Here is a 19,916-nt window from a genome sequence, read left to right on the forward strand (position 1 = left end):
TGTTATTCCTGAGAGGTAAGTTTGTGTAATATATCTTGTATCTACATTTTTGGCCAAAGTTAACATAATGGGTCTGTGCGAAAATTTATGAGGTGTTTTTTTTCGTATACAGCTTGGACTTTAGCCATCAAGTGAAATAGAGGCTGACCCATGTAAACATGTACTCTGCCTGTGGAGAGACAGACAGGTGCATGAGGAAGTTGAGGAGCATTGAGGTGTTGATAATAATGTACAGTACTGGAAAGTGTAAGAAGTACTCCAAGGTGGTTTATCCATGTGGAGAGAATTGAGAGTGAGAAATTGACTAGGAGAGTGTATGTGAGGGAGGAGAGGGGAGAAGGAAACAAAGAATGAGATGGAGGGGTGGGGTGGAGAGGTACCATACAGAAATAAAGGTTGTATGAGTTGGATGAAGGGCAGCCTGATGGTGGAGGACAGAGTGATATTGAGGCATACTTCACCTAGCTTAATGGCAGAAAAAGACAGTGTTGTGGTTGTACAGTCTTTCCATACCTCTTCATTGTAACCAGCATCATATTCTAGTGTTAGTCATTTGCTGTGACTTAGCATTCATGATAGAGAGATGGCAATTTTAGGCCAAGTTAGAATAAAAATTGTCGTGTAGCATATAATGGTTCATATGGTTGCAGCGCGGAAGCACAACATCTCCATCCCGGTGGACCTTGAGCAACAGGTGGCAAGCATGTCTCAGCGCACCACCACCATTATGACTCGCACTGCTTCAAAGTGGAGCAACCGCGCCACGCGCAGGGATGCATCATCATCATCTGTGAGTCATTATTATTTCTTCTACCACTTTATGACTTTTAAGGAAACTGCTGATATGTTTACCAGTCATTCTTTTTTCTTTTAACCCTTTATGATATCCATGGGAAATTTGTTAATGCAATGCCTGCATTTATAAAATTTCTTGAGCTTAAGTTGTGTTTAAGATTGTTTTGCTTAGCTTTCATCATAATTAACACAGCTTCCACATACTTCACTGTCAGACTGGTTGAATGTTAAAATGGAAAATGCAGCCAATTGATATTAACTTTGATGATAATTTAAACTGTTACTACGGAAATTTTTTTTGTAAAAATTTGCCAAGGTTGAGGATGAATACAGCCCTAGAGGTATAGGCAAGGAGAATTTGATGGTAATGAGGTAGAGGTGATTGTGATATGAGATGGTGAGCCATGGTCATAAGTCAGCAATTTCTGTACTTCAAAAGAAACTGAAGTTTATAAATCCAGTGACTTCAGCAGGAAGAATGATGATATGAAATGAGTTTGAGACTACAGGTAGTGACAGTCGAAGGAGTGAGTCAGTGATGCTGGATGAAATGTTTGGGGGTGAGTGATAGGTTGGGAAAGGAGTTGATATGAGAGCCAGTAGCTGCTGAGAACTGTTCCAGAATCTTGATCTTCCAACAGTACAGTATTATAATTCTGTGCAGTGGTTTGAAAAAGCATACAGTATACAGAAGGGAACAGCAAACTTCATTCCTTTATTATTCATTTGATGATAATCTATTACATTATTGTTGTAACTATCTGTAAAATATGTGACATTACCTTGTTGTCATAATTTATGGTTTAGGTATTAGAAGACTGGCCTGGAAGAGCTTCTTTAGCTTACACTGAACTTTCAATGTGTTAACTCCTCATATATGGTGACTTTTTTTTTTAGTCTATTCTTGCTGTATCTAGTTAATTTTATTCAGCATAGTGGATACTTTTGATAGTAAAGAGGTTATTGGAGTCTATATCTAACCTCTGTCTTAATCCTTTCACATTGGGTGTTTCATGTTCATGCCACACACACACACACAAAAAAAAGTCTTTTGTTATTGGGTGGTACATTTACGTGTTCTGGACATTTTATATTTGCACAACAGTACTGGAGACCCATTAATGGTTCATGTATCAGAAGGTGCCAGTACTGAGGTGTTGCCATCACAGGAGCACTATTTTATTGTCTCTTAGTGCAGTATGAGATGTTTCCGTTGCTGCAGCAGCCTCTGGCCACCCTAATTACTATTTGGCAGAGCTCCAGCATCACAGTTTTTGACAGCTCCAAAAGTAGTTTTTTTTTTTCACCTCATTATATTAGACATCATTTAACTCAGAAAATTATGGGCTATTTTTTGGTGTTGAGTATTATATATATATATATATATACAGTGTATATATATATATATAAGAAAATTCTCTTTATATATCCCAAAACTCCCGTGTGTGGGACATCCAGCCAAAAAAAACACCCCCGAAGTGGAAGGGTTAAGTAGAGTAAAGTTGTTTGGGAGTAGCAAGAATAAAGTAAAATAGACATCATCATGCTGGAAGGGTTAACATTGCCATGACATAAGTCACAGGACCATATCCTAGGTGGCATAGGAGGCATTGTAGCATCTCTTCCTTACTTACTTATTTTGTATATTACACCATAATATTGTCATACAGTACTCATGTCATTTTAATATTAGTGTAGTTTTGCAGCAATAACACACAAGGATATTGAGGTATAATGTGCTGCATAAATTGCTAAGGAAGAGGTGTTACAAAATCTCCATGAAACTTAGAATATGACCCATCTTGTCACCATATTCTGGAACCAAAGTGTGGGCATAACACAACCTGTTCTTGCGTTCCCCCATAGTTTTGCAGTGAGTCAATGTCCGAGGAGGAATTTGACCAGGTGAGATAGAGCAACACAGTTTATCTAAATCCTCTCCTCTCTTGGCTTGGTCGTTTACATTAGCTGGTTGGTGTAGACTGCCAACTGACTGAACGTATCTTCTCCAACAGCTTGAGTGTTTTGACCTCTTTAAGCTTGGATACTGCAGATAGTAAACACATTTCTCTTACAATTTCAGTGCCTTCAACCCAGTGAATCAAGTGACATCCTTTTTTATTTTTGCTGTTACCATGACCTCTTTTTTCCCTCTAAAAGATTTTATTCAATTTAGTAAAGGACTTTCGTATTGATGGGGGTTTGTGAAGGCTATACCTAACCCTTACAATTCGAAAATTAACTCCTAAGCTGAATAAAATTTGCAGGAAATGGCAAGAATAAAATAAAAATGATATCCGCATTGGGTTAAAGGCCTAGATCCTGCAAAACTTTGACTGTATTTCTTCAGAAACTTTTTGATGTTTTTATCCTTCTATCACTGGCTACCTTATGCACATGCTCAGTGCTCTGTATAACTTGAGATCAGATAGTAAACAGAGGTGAGACTGCCTTTGCCTCTGTGTTTTGTCTGTCACCCACTAAGCCAGTGTTAACTCCTAAGTACAGTAGAACCTCGTTAATTTGGACTCTGATGTTTTGGATGTTTATCTAATTAGACTGTTTCTTGATTAAACAGAATAATTTCCTGCATGAGCTTTAATTTGCCAAAATTGGCTGAGACAGACAATAAAAAAAGAAATAAAAAAAAGAGAGAAACAGTTTTTCAGATGGGTTTAATTAAGAAGATATCCAGACAAGAAAATGTGAGATAGTGGCATATGCTTTGGAAGGCAAATGATATTGTTTGTGAGGAAACTGCTGAAGTGCTGATATGTTGCCATCATGTATATGAGAATAGTAGTCAGTAAGTACTGGTTTACAGCTGTATCATCATCATCATCATCATAATTTGCCTGCAAGTGATGCAGGTACTGGAACCACCTATGCAAAAATGTAGAGTGAGATCTGTGTTTGTGATTTGGGCTTACCCCAGATATGTAGATTTGTAGGAGTATTTTACATGTAAGACAATTCAGCAGGCTTGATATGTAAAATTAATGAGGGTCTGCTGCATTATGATCCGTATGGATGGTTTTTGTGAAGCATTACTAGGATGTCCATGTACTGTAAGCCAAATATACAATAATGAATTACACAAGAGTTAACAGCGGCTCAGTGAAAAAAAGGTGCACCCAGTGGCAGAATCTGTTTGATGTCTGTTTACTATGATCTCTTAACTCCTCAAGCTAAATCTTTGCACTCGCATTTGATTGTACTGGTGCCTGCACTCTGTTTCTCTAAAGAATATTAATTCTCTACTCAGTCTTTTGGTACTTTATATAACTTACAAATCCTGCACCATATAAAATATGTTTCATCCAGATCAGTGTTGGGAGAACGACACTCCCCAGACTTAATATTTATTTAGCTCTTGTTTAGTTGCTTCAGTCAGAGGATGTCATGTATCAGGCACTTATTGCTACTTTGCCTCTGGATAGTTTTATTCAGCTTAGGGAAGCCCATAGTAATAAAAGGGTTAATGAAGAGTCATTCCTAATTTGAATAAAATAATCTGAAAGTAGCAAGAATAAAATTAAAGATACTGGTACCTGAACATCAAAATGGACTGAAGGGGTTAAGTGCTGTGTAATGCACTATTGCATTACTGTAAGTCACTCTTTGCAGTCTCCTTTGCGTAATATACCTTAGCAGTGTTGTTCTGAGATGATGATGATAATGTTTTGATCCCAGGGTCAATTGGATGGGAACCTGATGGAATACAGAAGCCTTTCCACTTCATCATTGCGCTCCCAGAGATCTTTAGTTGAGGCCTACAAGGTTTGTCTGTGTTGTAAAAATCATATTATTAAATGTGTTGTAGTGTGAGGGACTGCATTACATTGAAGGCAGAGTAGGTTGTCTGGGAGTTGTATTCTGTGTTGGTGTTGAAGTAGTGAAGGATGGTGGCCACATTGTTGTCTGGCTAGGTGCAGTTGTGTCTCTCTGGGAAAGGACAGTTATATGGGATAAATATCTGGTGGGTGTTCATGAAGGATGCTGTTTGGCTGGAGGTTTCGAATAGTTTTGGTGGCCATGTGCTTTGCTTGTATTTGTGTATGTTTGTGTAGTTTGGTGTTGTTTTGTGATGAATGTTTTCAAGGCATAGTGTAATGTGTAGGGAAATTGTTTGCATTTTGTTTCTTTGTTGTGGGAGTGGTGCAGTATACCCAATATATTGTAAGGATGATATGGATCATGTATTCAGGTGATGAACTTTGTGCCTTATGTTCATGTGGTTCTTCATTGGGAATAATTATGTAGAGTATCTTAGTGAAATTGATTTACATATAAGTATGGTCTACCTTGTACACTGTACATCCTGTTACTGTTGTCAAGGCTTTGTTTAGTGTTTTTTGAAGTTTTCCATGTTCTTGGCAGATCAGTGGTAGCTCAACTTGGGCTTGCATAGTTTAGTAAAGTGTGGATGAATTGTTTGTAATCTCTTTTCATTCATGCTGTCTGATGTCTGAAAGTGGTGCCTTTGAATTACAGTAATCCCTCCAATATCCGATGTAATAGAGCCAAAGGCATGTCCGGATAGTGATCCTGTCCAGATATTGGGCCCCAGCCTCCTGGACTTGTACTTATGGACCCTAACTCAGAAAAACACCTATACAACTCCCTCTGAACATGCATTGCACCTGTTTAAGACCCAGATCACACCAATAAGGGACATAAAAGACTGAAATAAATGCAAAAGAACCATAAAATGAGGTTTTAGAGGTGAGTTTATACAATATTAAACATTCTGGGTACATACAAGTCCCTTGCTCCTGGACTGGTTTGAACCGCCAGTTTGCAGTCCACAGTTAATCCTCTGCACTCTAAATTCTAATTTCTTAACACTGCACAACACTGTAAATTCCCGTGTGTTCTAGTGGCGAGGTATTGCAGTTTATTCATTGTTTATTCACAAAAAACAAGCACCTGTGGCTTGCACTGCTATAATCATCTGCTCTCGATCGGAGTTTGGCTGTGACTGTTGATGATGGCGGGGTAACAGAGTTGCCAGATCTCAATGGCCACATTACCAATCTCTTCAACTTTCATTACCAAATTTAACTTTTCATTACCAAATTTGTAAAGCTAGCATTTATTCTTCACTAATTATATATACAAGTGGAAATACGTGTAATCACTCTCCTTATAATTAACACCATGTTGATTATTTTCACGCTATGTAGAGTAGCAGATTAATCAGAGAGAGCAAACAATCTACCATCTCCATCCTGTGTATCCTCATACATGTGAAAAATCCATTTGGTAATGCATTATTCTGATTCATTACCAAATGAATTTTTCATTACCAAATTGGCCCACACTTGGTAATGAAAAATACCAAATGGCAATCCTGACAGGGGAGGGGGGAGGAAGGAAGGGGTGAAGAGACCATGGTGTAACAGCTGTTCGGCGCCACTCGGCAATTTCAAATTACGGGAGGGAAAAAAGTCAGATTTTTTTTTCGAATTTTTTGCGGTTTTTGGCTCATTTTGGGAATATTGGATCCCGGGACGATTATGTCCGGTTAGTGGGGATGTTCGGATATTGGGTGTTTGGATATTAGAGGGATTACTGTATTTTCAGAGCATAAAGCTTAAAGAGGAGTTTGCGGTGATGGTGTCTGTGTGTTGAGGGAATATCATATGCATACCCTTTATAAGTACAGGCATTTAGAAATATCTGTATAGGAGAGTAATTAGTAAAGAGTAACCACAGAGTGTGCTTAAGTTAGATATACACATGTTTGAAGGGGGACACTCACCATCCGCTCAGTGTGGTGCTGCTCTTGTTTGACTGCCCTTTCCTACCTTCCATTTCAGTCTTTCTTTCATTCTTTCCTCCCCCTTCTGTCTCTGGGTGACTCTACACTGAGTGACAAGCCAAGTGGTTTCTTGTACACCAGGAAACCATGTACTACGCTGGGCGGTAACCATATAACCAACTTTTGGTGTCTGGTGGTTTAGTGGATACTTAAGGGTGCTCCAGTTGGATTGAGCCTGTGTAGGTTTATATCCAAGGGGTGGTTGGGGTTTATTGCTCACATAATGCCACTCAGGGATGAGTGAGGCTGGTCACTCTCGTCTTAAATGTCAGGACCAACTTGCCTAGCCCCGGGTTCCTATGCTCCTCATGGGGCAACATAGGATTAGTTGATGTATGTATGATGTATGTACAGTATGTTGAATTGAAGTGGCCATGATGGCTCTGCGACAGTTTTGATGACCTGTTCTGTGGTTCTTAAAGTTTTGATTCAAAACCATCATACCAGACATTCATAATGGTTACTGGTAGTTTGTCGTTTCATATGCTTGGACGTGTAGTCACTCTGTTGCGTGATACTGATGATAACACACACACACACACACACACACACACACACACACACACACACAGGAGCTTGTGGAAGGGGAGGGAGTGATTAGAAATGTTCCGGTGATGAAAGATATAAAAGTGGAGGTACAGGAAGTGTATATATTACTGGAAACTCAAGATGTAAGGAAAGCCCCAGGACCTGATGGAATTTCTAATTGGGTACTGAAGGAATGCAGAGAACAACTGGCGGATAAAATTCACAGCTTAATTGTATGCTCACTGAAAGATGGGAAAGTGCCAAAAGAATGGAAGAGGGCATATGTGGTACCGATTTACAAGGGAGGAAACAGGGAAGAACCCCTGAATTATAGACCAGTGTCTCTAACCAGCATGGTCGCAAAATTGTGTGAGAGAATCCTGAAAGACAGATGGATAAAATATCTGGAAGAGATGAATATTTTGGCTGAATGTCAATTTGGATTCAGAAGTGGAAGGTCATGTGTTTCTAACTTGTTGAGCTTTTACTCAAGAGCGATTGATGTGGTACAGGAGAGAGATGGTTGGGTGGATTGTGTGTACTTAGACTTAGAGAAGGCCTTTGACAAGGTACCTCATAAGAGACTAATGTGGAAACTAGAATATATAGGAGGACTAAAGGGGAAACTTCTGGAATGGATGAGAGACTTTTTGAGAGACAGACAAATGAGGACAGTAATAAAGGAAAAGATGTCTGGATGGAGGGAAGTAACAAGTGGAGTCCCTCAAGGCTCAGTGTTGGCGCCAGTAATGTTCCTGATTTACGTAAATGATATGGTAGATGGAGTGAACAGTTATGCAAGTCTGTTTGCTGATGATGTAAAGATCTTGAGGAAGATAGAGGTTGAGGAGGATTGTAAAATACTGCAGGAGGATTTGGATAGGATACACAATTGGAGCCGGAAGTGGGAAATGAAATTTAATGTAAAGAAATGTAAAATATTGGAAATGTGTAAAAGTACCAGGAGACCATCACTGAATTATTTTTTGGGTAATGAATTAATCACAAAAATGAGAGAAGAGAAAGATTTGGGAGTGCTGGTCCAAGATAGTTTGTCACCAGAAAAGCACATTAACAAGATAGTTGGAGAGACTTATAAACTCTTGACTAACATAAGAGTAGCATTTCATTATATGGATGAGGAAATGATGAAAAAATTGATAGTGGCCATGATCCGCCCCAGGTCAGAATATGCAGCAGTAGTGTGGTCCCCACACAAAAAGAAAGATATAAACAAGATTGAGAGAATACAAAGAACAGCAACCAAGATGGTCCTCAGTCTGACAGACCTGTCATACAGAGAGAGGCTGGAAAAGCTGGATTTGCCTTCGTTAGAGGAAAGGAGAAAGAGGGGAGACATGATTGCGGTGTTCAGGACCATGGTGGGAGTAGATAAAATTGACAAAGAAGATCTGTTTGTATGGGATAAGAGAGCAACAAGAGGACATGGAATGAAATTGAAAAAGTCAAGCTGCTTGAAGGATATCAAGAAATATAGCTTTCCTTACAGAAGTATAGACTTATGGAATAGCCTGGACAAAGAGATCGTCCAGTCTAAAAACTTAAACGAGTTTAAAGTTAAATTCGACTTACTGAGAAACAGCGACGGAAACCCACGAGCATAGTACATTCCGTGTATATCACAATTAGGTATATTAGGTAAATACTTAAATATTTGGAATGACTTAGACAAAGAGGTGGTGCATGAGAAAAACATTCATGTGTGTAAAGGTAGACTTGATAAATGTGGATATGGAGACAGGACAACACGAGCATTGCTCAATTCTTGTATACTACAAATAGGTAAATACACACACACACACACACACACACACACAAAGAAGGGTGACCACTCCCAACCCTCCAACTATCGTCCAATTGCTTTAACATCCTGTATTTCAAAAGTTTTCAAGTCAATTCTCAATAGAAAAATTTTAAGGCATCTTTCCTATCACAACCTTCTTTCTGATCGTCAGTATGGGTTCCGTCAGCGATGCTCCACTGGCGATCTTCTCACCTACCTTTGAGCCTCCTGGTCATTCTCCTTTCGGGACTTTGGCGAAAGCTTTGCCATTGCACTTGACATCTCAAAGGCTTTCGATCGAGTCTGGCATAAATCTTTAGTTTCCAAACTGCTCTCTTACGGTTTCTATCCTTCTATCTGTGCCTTCATCGCTAGCTTCCTTTCTGGTCGTTCTATAGCCGCTGTTGTAGACGGCCATCGTTCTTCTCCTAGATCTATCAACAGTGGTGTTCCTCAGGGCTCTGTCCTATCACCAACTCTCTTCCTTTTATTCATCAATGACCTAAGCTGTACATCTAACCCTATCCACTCATAGCTGATGACTCCACCCTTCACCTTTCCATTCGGTTCCCGCAACGCCCATCTCAGCAGTTACTTCGCAGTTACTTCAACAAACAAGGGATGAGGCTATGGCACACCTAATGTCTGACTTGGCTCGTATCTCTGACTGGGGTAAAAATAATCTTGTTGTTTTTAATGCATCTAAGACTCAGTTCTTACACCTATCAACCCGTCAAAATCTTCCACAGGTATACCCACTAATGTTTAATAATATTCAGCTTAATCCTGCATCATCCTTGACCATGCTTGGGGTTTCATTTACTCAGGTCTTATCTTGGAAAGATCATATTACATCTCTTGTAAAATCTGCTTCCAAGAGATTGGATGTGCTAAGCCGACTCCGTTCTTTCTTTACCCCTGCACAATTGTTGACTCTATACAGGGGTTTTATCTGCCCGTGTGGAGTACAACTCTCATGTGTGGAGAGGCTCCCCACGTACAGCTCTTCTCAATAGGGTGGAGTCAAAGGCTTTTCGTCTCATTAACTCTCCTTCTCTTACTGACTCCCTTCAAACTCTGTCTCTTCACTGCACTGTTGCATCTTTATCTCTTTTCTATCGCTGCTTTAATGGTCACTGCTCCTCTGAACTGTCTGCATGCATTCCTCCACCTCTACGACGGGCGCGTAGCACCCGTCTAGCAGCAAACTCTCATCCCTTTTCTGTCCAACTCTCTAATGCAAGAGTTAACCGTTACTCCCAGTCCTTCATTTATGCAACAGGTCAACTCTGGAACTGTCTCCCTCTGTCTGTATTTCCTTCTGCCTATAATCTCCAGTCTTTCAAACGCGGTGTGTCCAGGCATCTCGAAATGAACGGATCTTGAACTTGGCTCTCACTTGTATTTTGTTTTTCTCTCGGAGGGAACTGTTATTGCAGGCTCATGGCCTTTGGTTCCTTCTTCCTCGCATAAAAAAAAAAATATATACAGTATATGGACTGACCTCCCCCCCCTTCCTCCTTTGAACGTAAGAGTTAATTCTAGTAATCATTCTCTGTGCAAGATGGAAGTTCAGTCATGCAGTGGAATTCATACAGCTTAAATCAGAGTGGAGTTATAAGGATGAGAGTCAAATTTATTAGTGAAGCATTCATTTTGTTCTCTGTTTGCTCTTTTTTCTTTAAGTGTGTTTAATGCTAGACCTTGCTGATTGATGGGTTTTGAAGTTGTGGAGCTGTTTTTAAGTCATTGTCATAGGATAAGGCTGTTTCAGATGGAAGAGATGGGAGGGCATAAATAGATTATGGAGGTAGGCTAGAGAGTAAGGGTAAGAGGACTGAGCCCTTTTTGAAATCATTGAGGATTGCTCTGAATTTGGGTCTTTGGTGTTGGTTGGATACTTGGGCCTGGGTACCTGAAAGAAAGTTGGTCAGTCATTTCCCTCTATGTCTTACATGTCCATGTTCATGATATGGTTGATCAGTCTCAGTTCTGTGTTGGAGGCTCTATTTATGTCTGTTGTTGCTGCTGTGGTTCATAATGAGGGTTGTCTCTTGTTGAATTCACTTAAAATATGTTGAGATCAATGTCATTGCACTGCACAACATCCAGTCTTATGGAATGACTGTAAGAATATCACCACCCATTTCCTTCCATCAGTGGTGTGTACAGACAGTTTGGAGGGCAGGGGCTCTAGCTTAAAAAAAAAAAAGGGGGGGGGAGGGGGACACCACACACATTGCTGGTTACTACTCTAACTACCCAAAACATTATCTATGAGAGCACTTTGTAACTGACAGGGCAAAGAGGCAGATTGTTAATCTTTTAAAGCTGATTAACCCTTACACTATGAGAACATTTTTTTTATTGTACTTAGACTGTCACCAAGTAATTTTATTCAAGTTAGGAAAGACTTATAATGGTGGAAGGGGTTAACCCCTACACCGCGGGCTTGTTTACCAATAACTTGCGTGTGCCGCGGGGTTATTTGGGCTCCGACAGACTCTCAAAAAAATATTTGCCAAAAATCAGTTATTAGTCCTAGAATAATAAAATTATATATATGCTTATGGCACATACCTTCAGCTTTCTCCTGGAATGATTGTTGAGCCTTCGTCGGTTACCATAGGACTTGTGGAGACCTCTGAAGTAGGGTAACGAAGTCTCCACTTTACACTTCCCGACAACCCGTAATATGATTACCACAGCCAGATACAAACACTATAAACACTATTCTACAATTTTCAAGTAGTTTGGGATCCATACTAAAAAAAAAAAAAAACACTGTGAAAGCAATGGAAATTACGAGCGCGTCTGATCGTCGCACTGGCACTAGTTCGCTCTTGGTAGTCTGTCATTTATTATTCATAAAACCCCTCACACTTTATATTTCTATTACTATATAACACTTATATATATCTATAGTCTTTATCCATAAGTTTCCTTCAGTAGTATTAGTTTATTGTCACTGTAGGGATTCAATTTCTTTCAGTAAAATACGTAGCATTCACTTTCTCGTCCTGTATACTGGCATTGAGAGTGAATGTCACTTTCATCTTCACTCTCATAACTCATAGCATTCAGACATGCTAGAGTGAAACTTTCACTTTCATTACTCCTAGGGTATATACTCGTATTCTTATAATACTACTCATTTACATTTCTATTTACGTTCTCTATTTTATTTACATTATTTACATTTCTATTTTATTTACACTGTTGTGCACTGTCACTTGAAATAACTTATAAAACTATTTTCCATTGTTCACGTATATTTACATTCATTACTTTCACTTGCTGTTTACACATTATTTACAATTCCACTTGCACTGTTTTACTCAATAGAAAGATCGTAGTCACTCTTTTATCAATTGTCAGCCCTTTACCTCTTTCCACACGAGGTTTAGTAGGGGGTAAAGGTCACAGGGCCATTTGCATGGGGGTGAAAAAAGGCCTTGAAGTCAGCAAGAAGAAACATACTTACTCTCGCTTCGGAAGTTGAGAGAGAACTGAGTGATAACGGAGGACCACCAGCGTAGAGGCCTGCTAGGGGTTATTCAGAGTTACCAATATTACTTCTTGAAACAGCTAAGTCTAGCACTGATATGATTGGCAGGAAATCTAGACAATACATTATAATTTTGGTAGTTCTAGGTGAATGTAAATATCACTTAGGTTGCTCCCTTCCCTCCTTACATGTATATTTATTACGAAAACAGATTAGAGGCCTACTTAGGAGATATATATATTCAGAGCTACCAATGTTATATCTTGAAACAGCTTTGTCTAGCACTGATATGATTGGCAGGAAATCTAGACAATACATTATAAATTAGGTAGTTCCAGGTGAATGTAAATATCACTTAGGGTTCTCCCTTCCCTCCTTACATGTATATTTATTACGAAAATAGATTATAGGGCATATTTCAAGGGGAAAAATCAGCGAAAATTAGCGAACGAGTGCACGTGAGGTGTTGTCAGGTGATAATTAGCCAATTCCAGGTGTATGGCACTCTCACTTACCTTATTTCTTTCTTGTATATATTATTTGGTATAAGAATAGGACATAGGGCTTATTTCAATGGATGAAATCAGTGAAAAATTCCAGGGAAGATTTACTTAGCGTAGCACGGCCAGGCAGGCGAGAGGATAGGATAATGGAGGGGGGGTAGGGAGGGGAGTCAAGAACGGGGAGAAATGGCTAAATTGTCAACAATGGATGGGAGTACAGATGAGATTAGGAGTGCTGACTAGTGTTGGACATTGGCAGTACCGATAGATGATACAAGCCCCCACTTGGAAGCCCGGGTGAATTCAAAATAACACAGAATCACAAAAGCGACGCCCCGCGGTATGATCCCTTGCTCCCAAGCGTCACGAAAGTGACGCCCCGCGGTTAAGGGGTTAATGAAGGTCATATCTAACTCCCTGCCATTTGAAAAGTCACTCCGAACTTGAAATAAAATCACATGGAGGTTACCTCAGTAAAATACAACTGATGTATTCACAGCAAAGAGTTTAATACTTTTATCACTGTAGCTTACACTTACATTCACTGTTCTAGGCAACAGTATGCTGCAGTAGGCTTCTGTGACTGTTGTTGTTGATCCGTGGTGTACAGTATTCTTTTTACTGTAGGGCTCGCACACTCTCTTCCAACTTTTTATGGTGAATATTTATGATGTTTTGCTTGTTATGCTCTTCTCTCCATTTTCAGTACTTTTCTGCATAAGGTACCCTTCTAAACTCACACTGGTGTATGTATATAAATCCTGATGCACAGTTCTGAAATATAAAAGTTTTTCACGGAATACCCTCTGCGCTGTCCTGTACTTTTTTGTGGTACTCTGTTTTGTTCCCCAACTTTATATAATTAAAATGTATGCAGTTTTTTCTCTTCAGTTAAGTAATAAGTAAGTATTATAATATAACCCTGTTAACTGCCTGATCTAAGGCATTATCATTCTAATCTTTCACTTGTAAGTATCCATTCATGCCCCTCATCCTCGTGTTCCATTTGTTTTTACTTAACCACAAACATTTTGCTTCATTTTAGTGATTGTCAAATGCATTTTAGTTTTCATTTATCCTTGAGTAATACTCAGTTCATGCATAAAGTGAACCATTTGAATCAGTCAATAATACAGTACATTTTTATTTTAGAAAATCATATATTTTGCAGTTGGAACTCAATATTGTCATAAATTTGGGCCTGAGACTCACATGCAAATGTAGAATTTATGAATGTTGTGTTAAAATATAGGTAAACATGTGATTTTGACTCTGACCTCCCAGTTAAGGACCACTTTTTTCCTCACCACTGCTCCCGGTAATCCCATTAACCTCCATGTTTATACAATAGATATATTGATACCTCACCCTGTGCTCCTCTCAGACACTCTGTACAAGCACAGTGCTCTAGAAATCACTCTGTGCACACTCCAGTCTTTGATAACACACTCTTAGAGAGTTTATGGTCTTCTCATACCTTTCCAAGCACTCTCTTGCTCTAGAAGTCATTCTGTGCACACTCCATGTTCAGATATGGAATGCATTAGCAGTGTTTATGTGCCAAGTATGTTAGAATGTCCATGAGTGAGTGAACAGGTTTTTACTTGCCTCTGCAGCAGTTTTCTATGGAAAATTTTACAAATCTCTGTAGTTGTGTTGATAGCGAATCTTTTGATATTGCTGTTATTGTAGAAAATGTGATTGTTACTTTTTAGAAGTGTTTAGTTCTGACTTTAGTTAGGGTGTATTATTCATTGATTTACCATGAATTAGATTAGTGTAAAGATAAGTTACACCTCTTGAGGGCTACAGGAAGGTAATGTAGATAAGTCACCATTGGCTTTGTGATCAGCCATTTTTGGTTCAGTTATGTAACATGGTTCTAGTATGCTTGTTGTTCTGTTATGTCATTAGCATACCCACCTACTTGGGGACAAAGAAAGGGGAATTTTGTTTGATCATTAATTTGATAATCTTTAGTTAATACATTTTCCTATACTATCTCTGACGTATCATTGCATTTACTGTGATGCCTTTTTTTTTTTTTTTGTTCATTCTTGCAACTATGTGATAGTTATAATTTAATTTAGGAGATCCTTCTCATTGTGATAGGGTTAATGGAGGGTATATCTAAGCCCTCCAGTTTGAACATTGTAGCTTAGAGTGTTGCATATTTGGAAATATTCTAAAGTTTTTTCACGTCGCTCGTGGCTGTGATCCTTCTCCCCCAAAATGATCCGTGCAAAATCTCTTGAAAATTGAAATGTATATTGAGGTCACACTTATTTGCCACATTTGATATGGTTTTTGGTTATCTCTGCTGATCGTGACTTAGGAATTTGACAAGGCTTCCCTCCCGCCATCCTGAAGTTGGGCAGTGGACGAGTGTTGTTTCTGTGCCTCAGGCGATGTTCAGTGTCTCAGTGTGAGTTGCTGGTGAGTTGGTATCGTGGAAAGTGCTTTACGTGTGGGTTCTTGCTTGGTGTGTGCGGTGTTATTACAGTTGTTTAATATTTTGCCAGTCTTATTGCACTTAAATCTAGTTAACCTGGATATCAATTTGGATATCAGATATTTACTGTTGGCTGATTGCATTTTTCAGTTGCCTGATAACACCAATATTGACCTTATCTACAGGTCATTTGAGGTCTTTTCTCATGGTGTGTGGCTTGTCAAGATGGACCAGTTCCCAGATTTTTTTTCGGCCTGCCATCCTTCCAAACAAGGCATTTTGCTTGTTTTTATATGACATCACAAGGACCAGAAGGCACCAGTTTCGAATGCGGCAAAAGTGGTTTAGGAGAAACTGGTGGAAGGTTGGCAGTGGGCCAACCTCCTTGTGAAAACGGAGGCCAACCTGAAGAAGCAGATTAAGCAACTGCATGAACAGTACATGGTGTTGAGAACACCATCTGCTGTCATACCAAGCAGGGCCCAAAAGAACAATCTGGACTTTCTCAAGGACCCCCTCAACTACCTGGACCAGGTGGTGGCTTCATTGGCAAAGAAAACTCTTCGACATCACCTGTGGTATCTCAGCAAGGAGGCCGTCTCCTTGGGCTTCTTTGACGAGAAACTTGAACTGGAGACCAGGCAGAGGGTGCTGGAAAACCTTCGCCAACAAGCCAGGAAGTGTCTGAAGAGGTTGGTGGGAAAAAATCTTCCTCATTTCTGCCACTGACACCCTGAACAAATTTGTGACCAGCCGAACGAAAAAAATGCTAGAGTGGCTGGCTGCTGAGATTGGAGTTCAGCAGGATGTCCCTAAAGCCATCTACACCCCAGACCTCAACAACATGGTAAAAAATTTGGAAGTTATAAATGATGCTCGAGAACGAGAAATTACAATAATCCAGAGGCTCAGGGCACAATGCAGGGATGAAGAGCAGAAACAGTTCTTGTGAAAAATCATGCACAATGACAGAAAAATGGTTTGGAGGACAAAGGAGGGAGTGGCTCAAGAGTTTACCTAACTCCATTGGAGTCCACGTTGAGATTGTCGCTATTGCATAAACAGCACTATTAAAATTCCACTTTTTGTCACTGTTTCTCTGTTCCGGTAAAAATATGCTAACAAGCGCGACCCTTAAATAAATGGTAATCGCTAAAAAATTGGTGGGGCTTTTTCTACCCAAATGGAATAAGGAACCGATCAATATGAATTGCGACCACAATTTTCATATTTCTACTATATACTGATGAAACACCCTACAGTAGCTTAGTAAAACAATCCCGCAGCAACAAGAGAAATGTAAGCAACATCATGTGGAAGGAGTAATTGTTGTTGTTGTGACCTCAGGCTCATCAGGACATGAACCTGGTAGACTACAGGCTGAAGCTGCCCTTTTCCCATCGATCACCACCCTCCTCTTGGGAGATAGGGCAGCAGCTGAGGGATTTCACAGTTGTTGATGCAATCACATAAAGCTGTCATTTGTCGGCACAATTGAAGAGCTTAATTACTACAAGTCAGTTAATCAGCAATCCACTGTATTATCTCAAGAGATGAGTTATTGCCCAACTATATTCTTTCTGGCCATCTGTCTTTCTTAAGTACCAAATATTCTGACTGGAAACCATCAACAAGTTACGTCTTTTTAGCATAATTATCAGTTACTCTTTTCAGTTTCATAATGAAGAACTGTTCACTGTCACACCATCAGTAAGATATCCATTTCACCATCAAGCCATCACTGGTTATTCTTTTCACTCTTAACCCATTAAATCAGGGAAAATATATGCAGTATATATATTGCTGAGGAGATGCTAAGGGGCCTCCTAAACCAGTGAGAATATGATCTCAATCCTGCCATGTTTAATGCCTTTTATTCTCTTATATTCTCTCTCTCCCTTCCCTACACACTCATCATTCTCCATCTCCCCATACTCTCTTTCTCTCACTCACCTTCCTCACACACTCATCCTCTCATCATTTGAAACTCTCCCCTCCCCTCCCATACTCCCCTAATCCCATTACTGTATCTTCCCCTTATCCTTCCCCTCATACTTCCCATTATCTTTCCATCCCTTTCCCACCCCTCTTTCCCCTCCTCCCTTCCTTCCCTTTCCCACCCGTCCTTCCCCTCCTCCCTTCCTTCCCTTCCCCCCCTCCCACATACAGTACGTACTTTCTCTCCCTCCATCCCTTCACACACTCCCAAAATTGATCCTCCCATATTCAGCTCTCTGGACGAATGGACCACCTGGTAATTGAGCAAGACTTCAACTCAGTGGTGTCCGTGCTGGAGGCTGAGCTACGGCCGCTGGTGGCTGCTGAATTGTCTGTTTTGGTTGACATCCTTTACCAGCCTCACAGGCTCTTCCGGCCAGATAGTGAAGCCAGTATTAAGTGCAAGAATGGTGGCTTCATATCCAGGTGGGCTGATAATTTTTTCCTGTTATTTTCTTACTCTGTACAGTGGTTGAGAGAGAGAGAGAGAGAGAGAGAGAGAGAATTTATCTTAAGGTGCACAGGAAGTGAATTTCCATCATTATCATCATCGTTGTTGCTGTCGTGGTCATCATCATCGTCAGTGTCATTATTGCGATCATCATCATTGTCATTGTTGTCTTCATGATACTGACCACCACCACTGCCATTATCATCATCATCTCCCTTCATGCTGACCTGTCACACGAATCACCCCCAGATTGATCCGACACTGTGAGAAGCTGCTCGAAGAGAAGGATGAGAAGCTGTGTATCCAGGTCCTGAAGACTCTGAAGGACATGATCACTGACTCGGAGTATGGGGAGAAGGTAGGTACTGGTGGCACAGTGTATGGAGGACAAGGAAGTGGTTTTACTTGGGAGGGATGTAGGTGGTAGTCTGGTAGATAAAGTCAATTTGTTTTCATCTGATGGAACTGGGCCATTCCTTTAGCTTGAATGCTAAGTTGTGGTTGCATGAAATTCAGTGAGCCTTAATTGTGAAGGAGGAATGAGTCTTCATGGTTGCAAATCAGCTCAGCCATCCAGTCTGACTACACTTGGCCATCATTTGAGCTGAAAGGGATTAAGGATCTTTGACAGGGTACAAGAAGCACACTGCAAATAAATACTTGTGGTACAATCAGTGAGTCAGTGTAATGTGAAAAGGTAGGTACAGGTGACTCTCCTACCCTCTATATTATAGAGGGGAAGGACCATGGTTTTACTTGGTTGAGGCATAGGTGGTGTTGGTGGTAGTGTGGTATACTACAGTATATCCACTTTAACTCGGCCTTGAATGCTAATCTTTAACAAGAGATTATGATAGAATATGATGCTAGTGGCAAAAAGTGCAATGAGAAGGATATAGATTCCTAGATCATCTTATTTTGCCACTAAGGTATGGGAAATAAAGCTACAAAGGGACAAACTTTCCACCAAGTTGAGGTAGACAAACTATTGATAGCTAACAGCTTGAACACAAGTACCTTATTTTTATTTTGTTCTTGGTATCTCCTGATGATTTTACCAGTACAGGCATTTAGCTTAATGAGACTTTTTAAACTGCAGGGATTAAATAAAACCTGATTCCTTCCGTACTATAGTTGATAAAATCATCTGATGGTGGTATAGTTAAAAATGTCTGCAGTGAAGTGTTTAGCCTTTACGGTATGCTGACATCTTTTTGTAGTTATTTTTGCTGCTGCCAGACAATTTCATTCTGCCTAGGAAAGACTCTTACTGGTAAAGAAGGTGATATCTAACCCCTATAGTGTGAAAAGTATATCTCAAGCTGATTGAAAGATAGTGCCAATGAGGAGCTTGCATATAGTGGCACTGTGTACCCTGGGTGGAGCAACTATGGCATCCATCTAGGAGCGAAACCTCCACATATTTTCCTGCAACTCATTGTGGGAAGGACCCTGGTGAGTTGCTGTCAACCACAAGGGGGGCGCCAGGTCCATACCCAGTGTATGTACTGTACTGCATCTGTAGGATGGCCCCACAGTAATTGCTTACCTAAGGATGAAGGTTCTGCTTGGCCAGACTGAGTTGGTTTAAGCAACAACAACAGCAGTTGGGAGATAACCAGAATTAAGAAAAAAACAAAAAATGTTCTCAGGTTGAAGTGGTAAGTATTTAGTAGAACTTATTGTTAACCTCTTCCATCTGGTAACATCTTTACCTTATTCTTGCTGTCCCCAGATGAATGTATTCACTTAAGAAAGACTTCTTTTACTGAATGTTGTACTGAAGGCCTCATCTAGCCCATTGCATTCAAATAGTCTCTCACTGAAGGGCTAACTGAAGGTTATATGTAATCTACCACATTAAAAAAGAGTACTATTGAAGGGTTTACAGAGGGCAGTATCTAACCAACCCATCACTTTGAAAAATTCTCTCATACACTGAATAATATCAAGGAGAAATAAAATATCAAGTGACCACACCAAACCAAAGGTAGTAATCATGGAAATCTTTATGCTGTCTTTACTAGCTTGCTGAACAGTTAAGTCCTTCCAT

General features: G+C 40.0%; 1 protein-coding gene across 1 annotated transcript in view; it reads left to right on the top strand.

Moving 5' to 3' along the window:
• Itpr (Inositol 1,4,5,-trisphosphate receptor) overlaps positions 1 to 19,916 on the top strand; it is a 365,063-nt gene that overhangs the window by 282,389 nt on the left and 62,758 nt on the right. Inside the window, exons 35-37 of the mRNA XM_080270492.1 lie at positions 651 to 790; positions 17,645 to 17,838; positions 18,113 to 18,221. Of these exons, the coding sequence (XP_080126618.1) occupies positions 651 to 790; positions 17,645 to 17,838; positions 18,113 to 18,221 (443 nt within the window). The remainder of the gene's footprint in view (positions 1 to 650; positions 791 to 17,644; positions 17,839 to 18,112; positions 18,222 to 19,916) is intronic.

The sequence above is a fragment of the Coenobita brevimanus genome, chromosome 41 (genome assembly GCF_032717465.1).
Source record: "Coenobita brevimanus isolate Jiangsu-jjx chromosome 41, ASM3271746v2, whole genome shotgun sequence".
NCBI classification, from domain to species: Eukaryota; Metazoa; Arthropoda; class Malacostraca; order Decapoda; family Coenobitidae; genus Coenobita; species Coenobita brevimanus.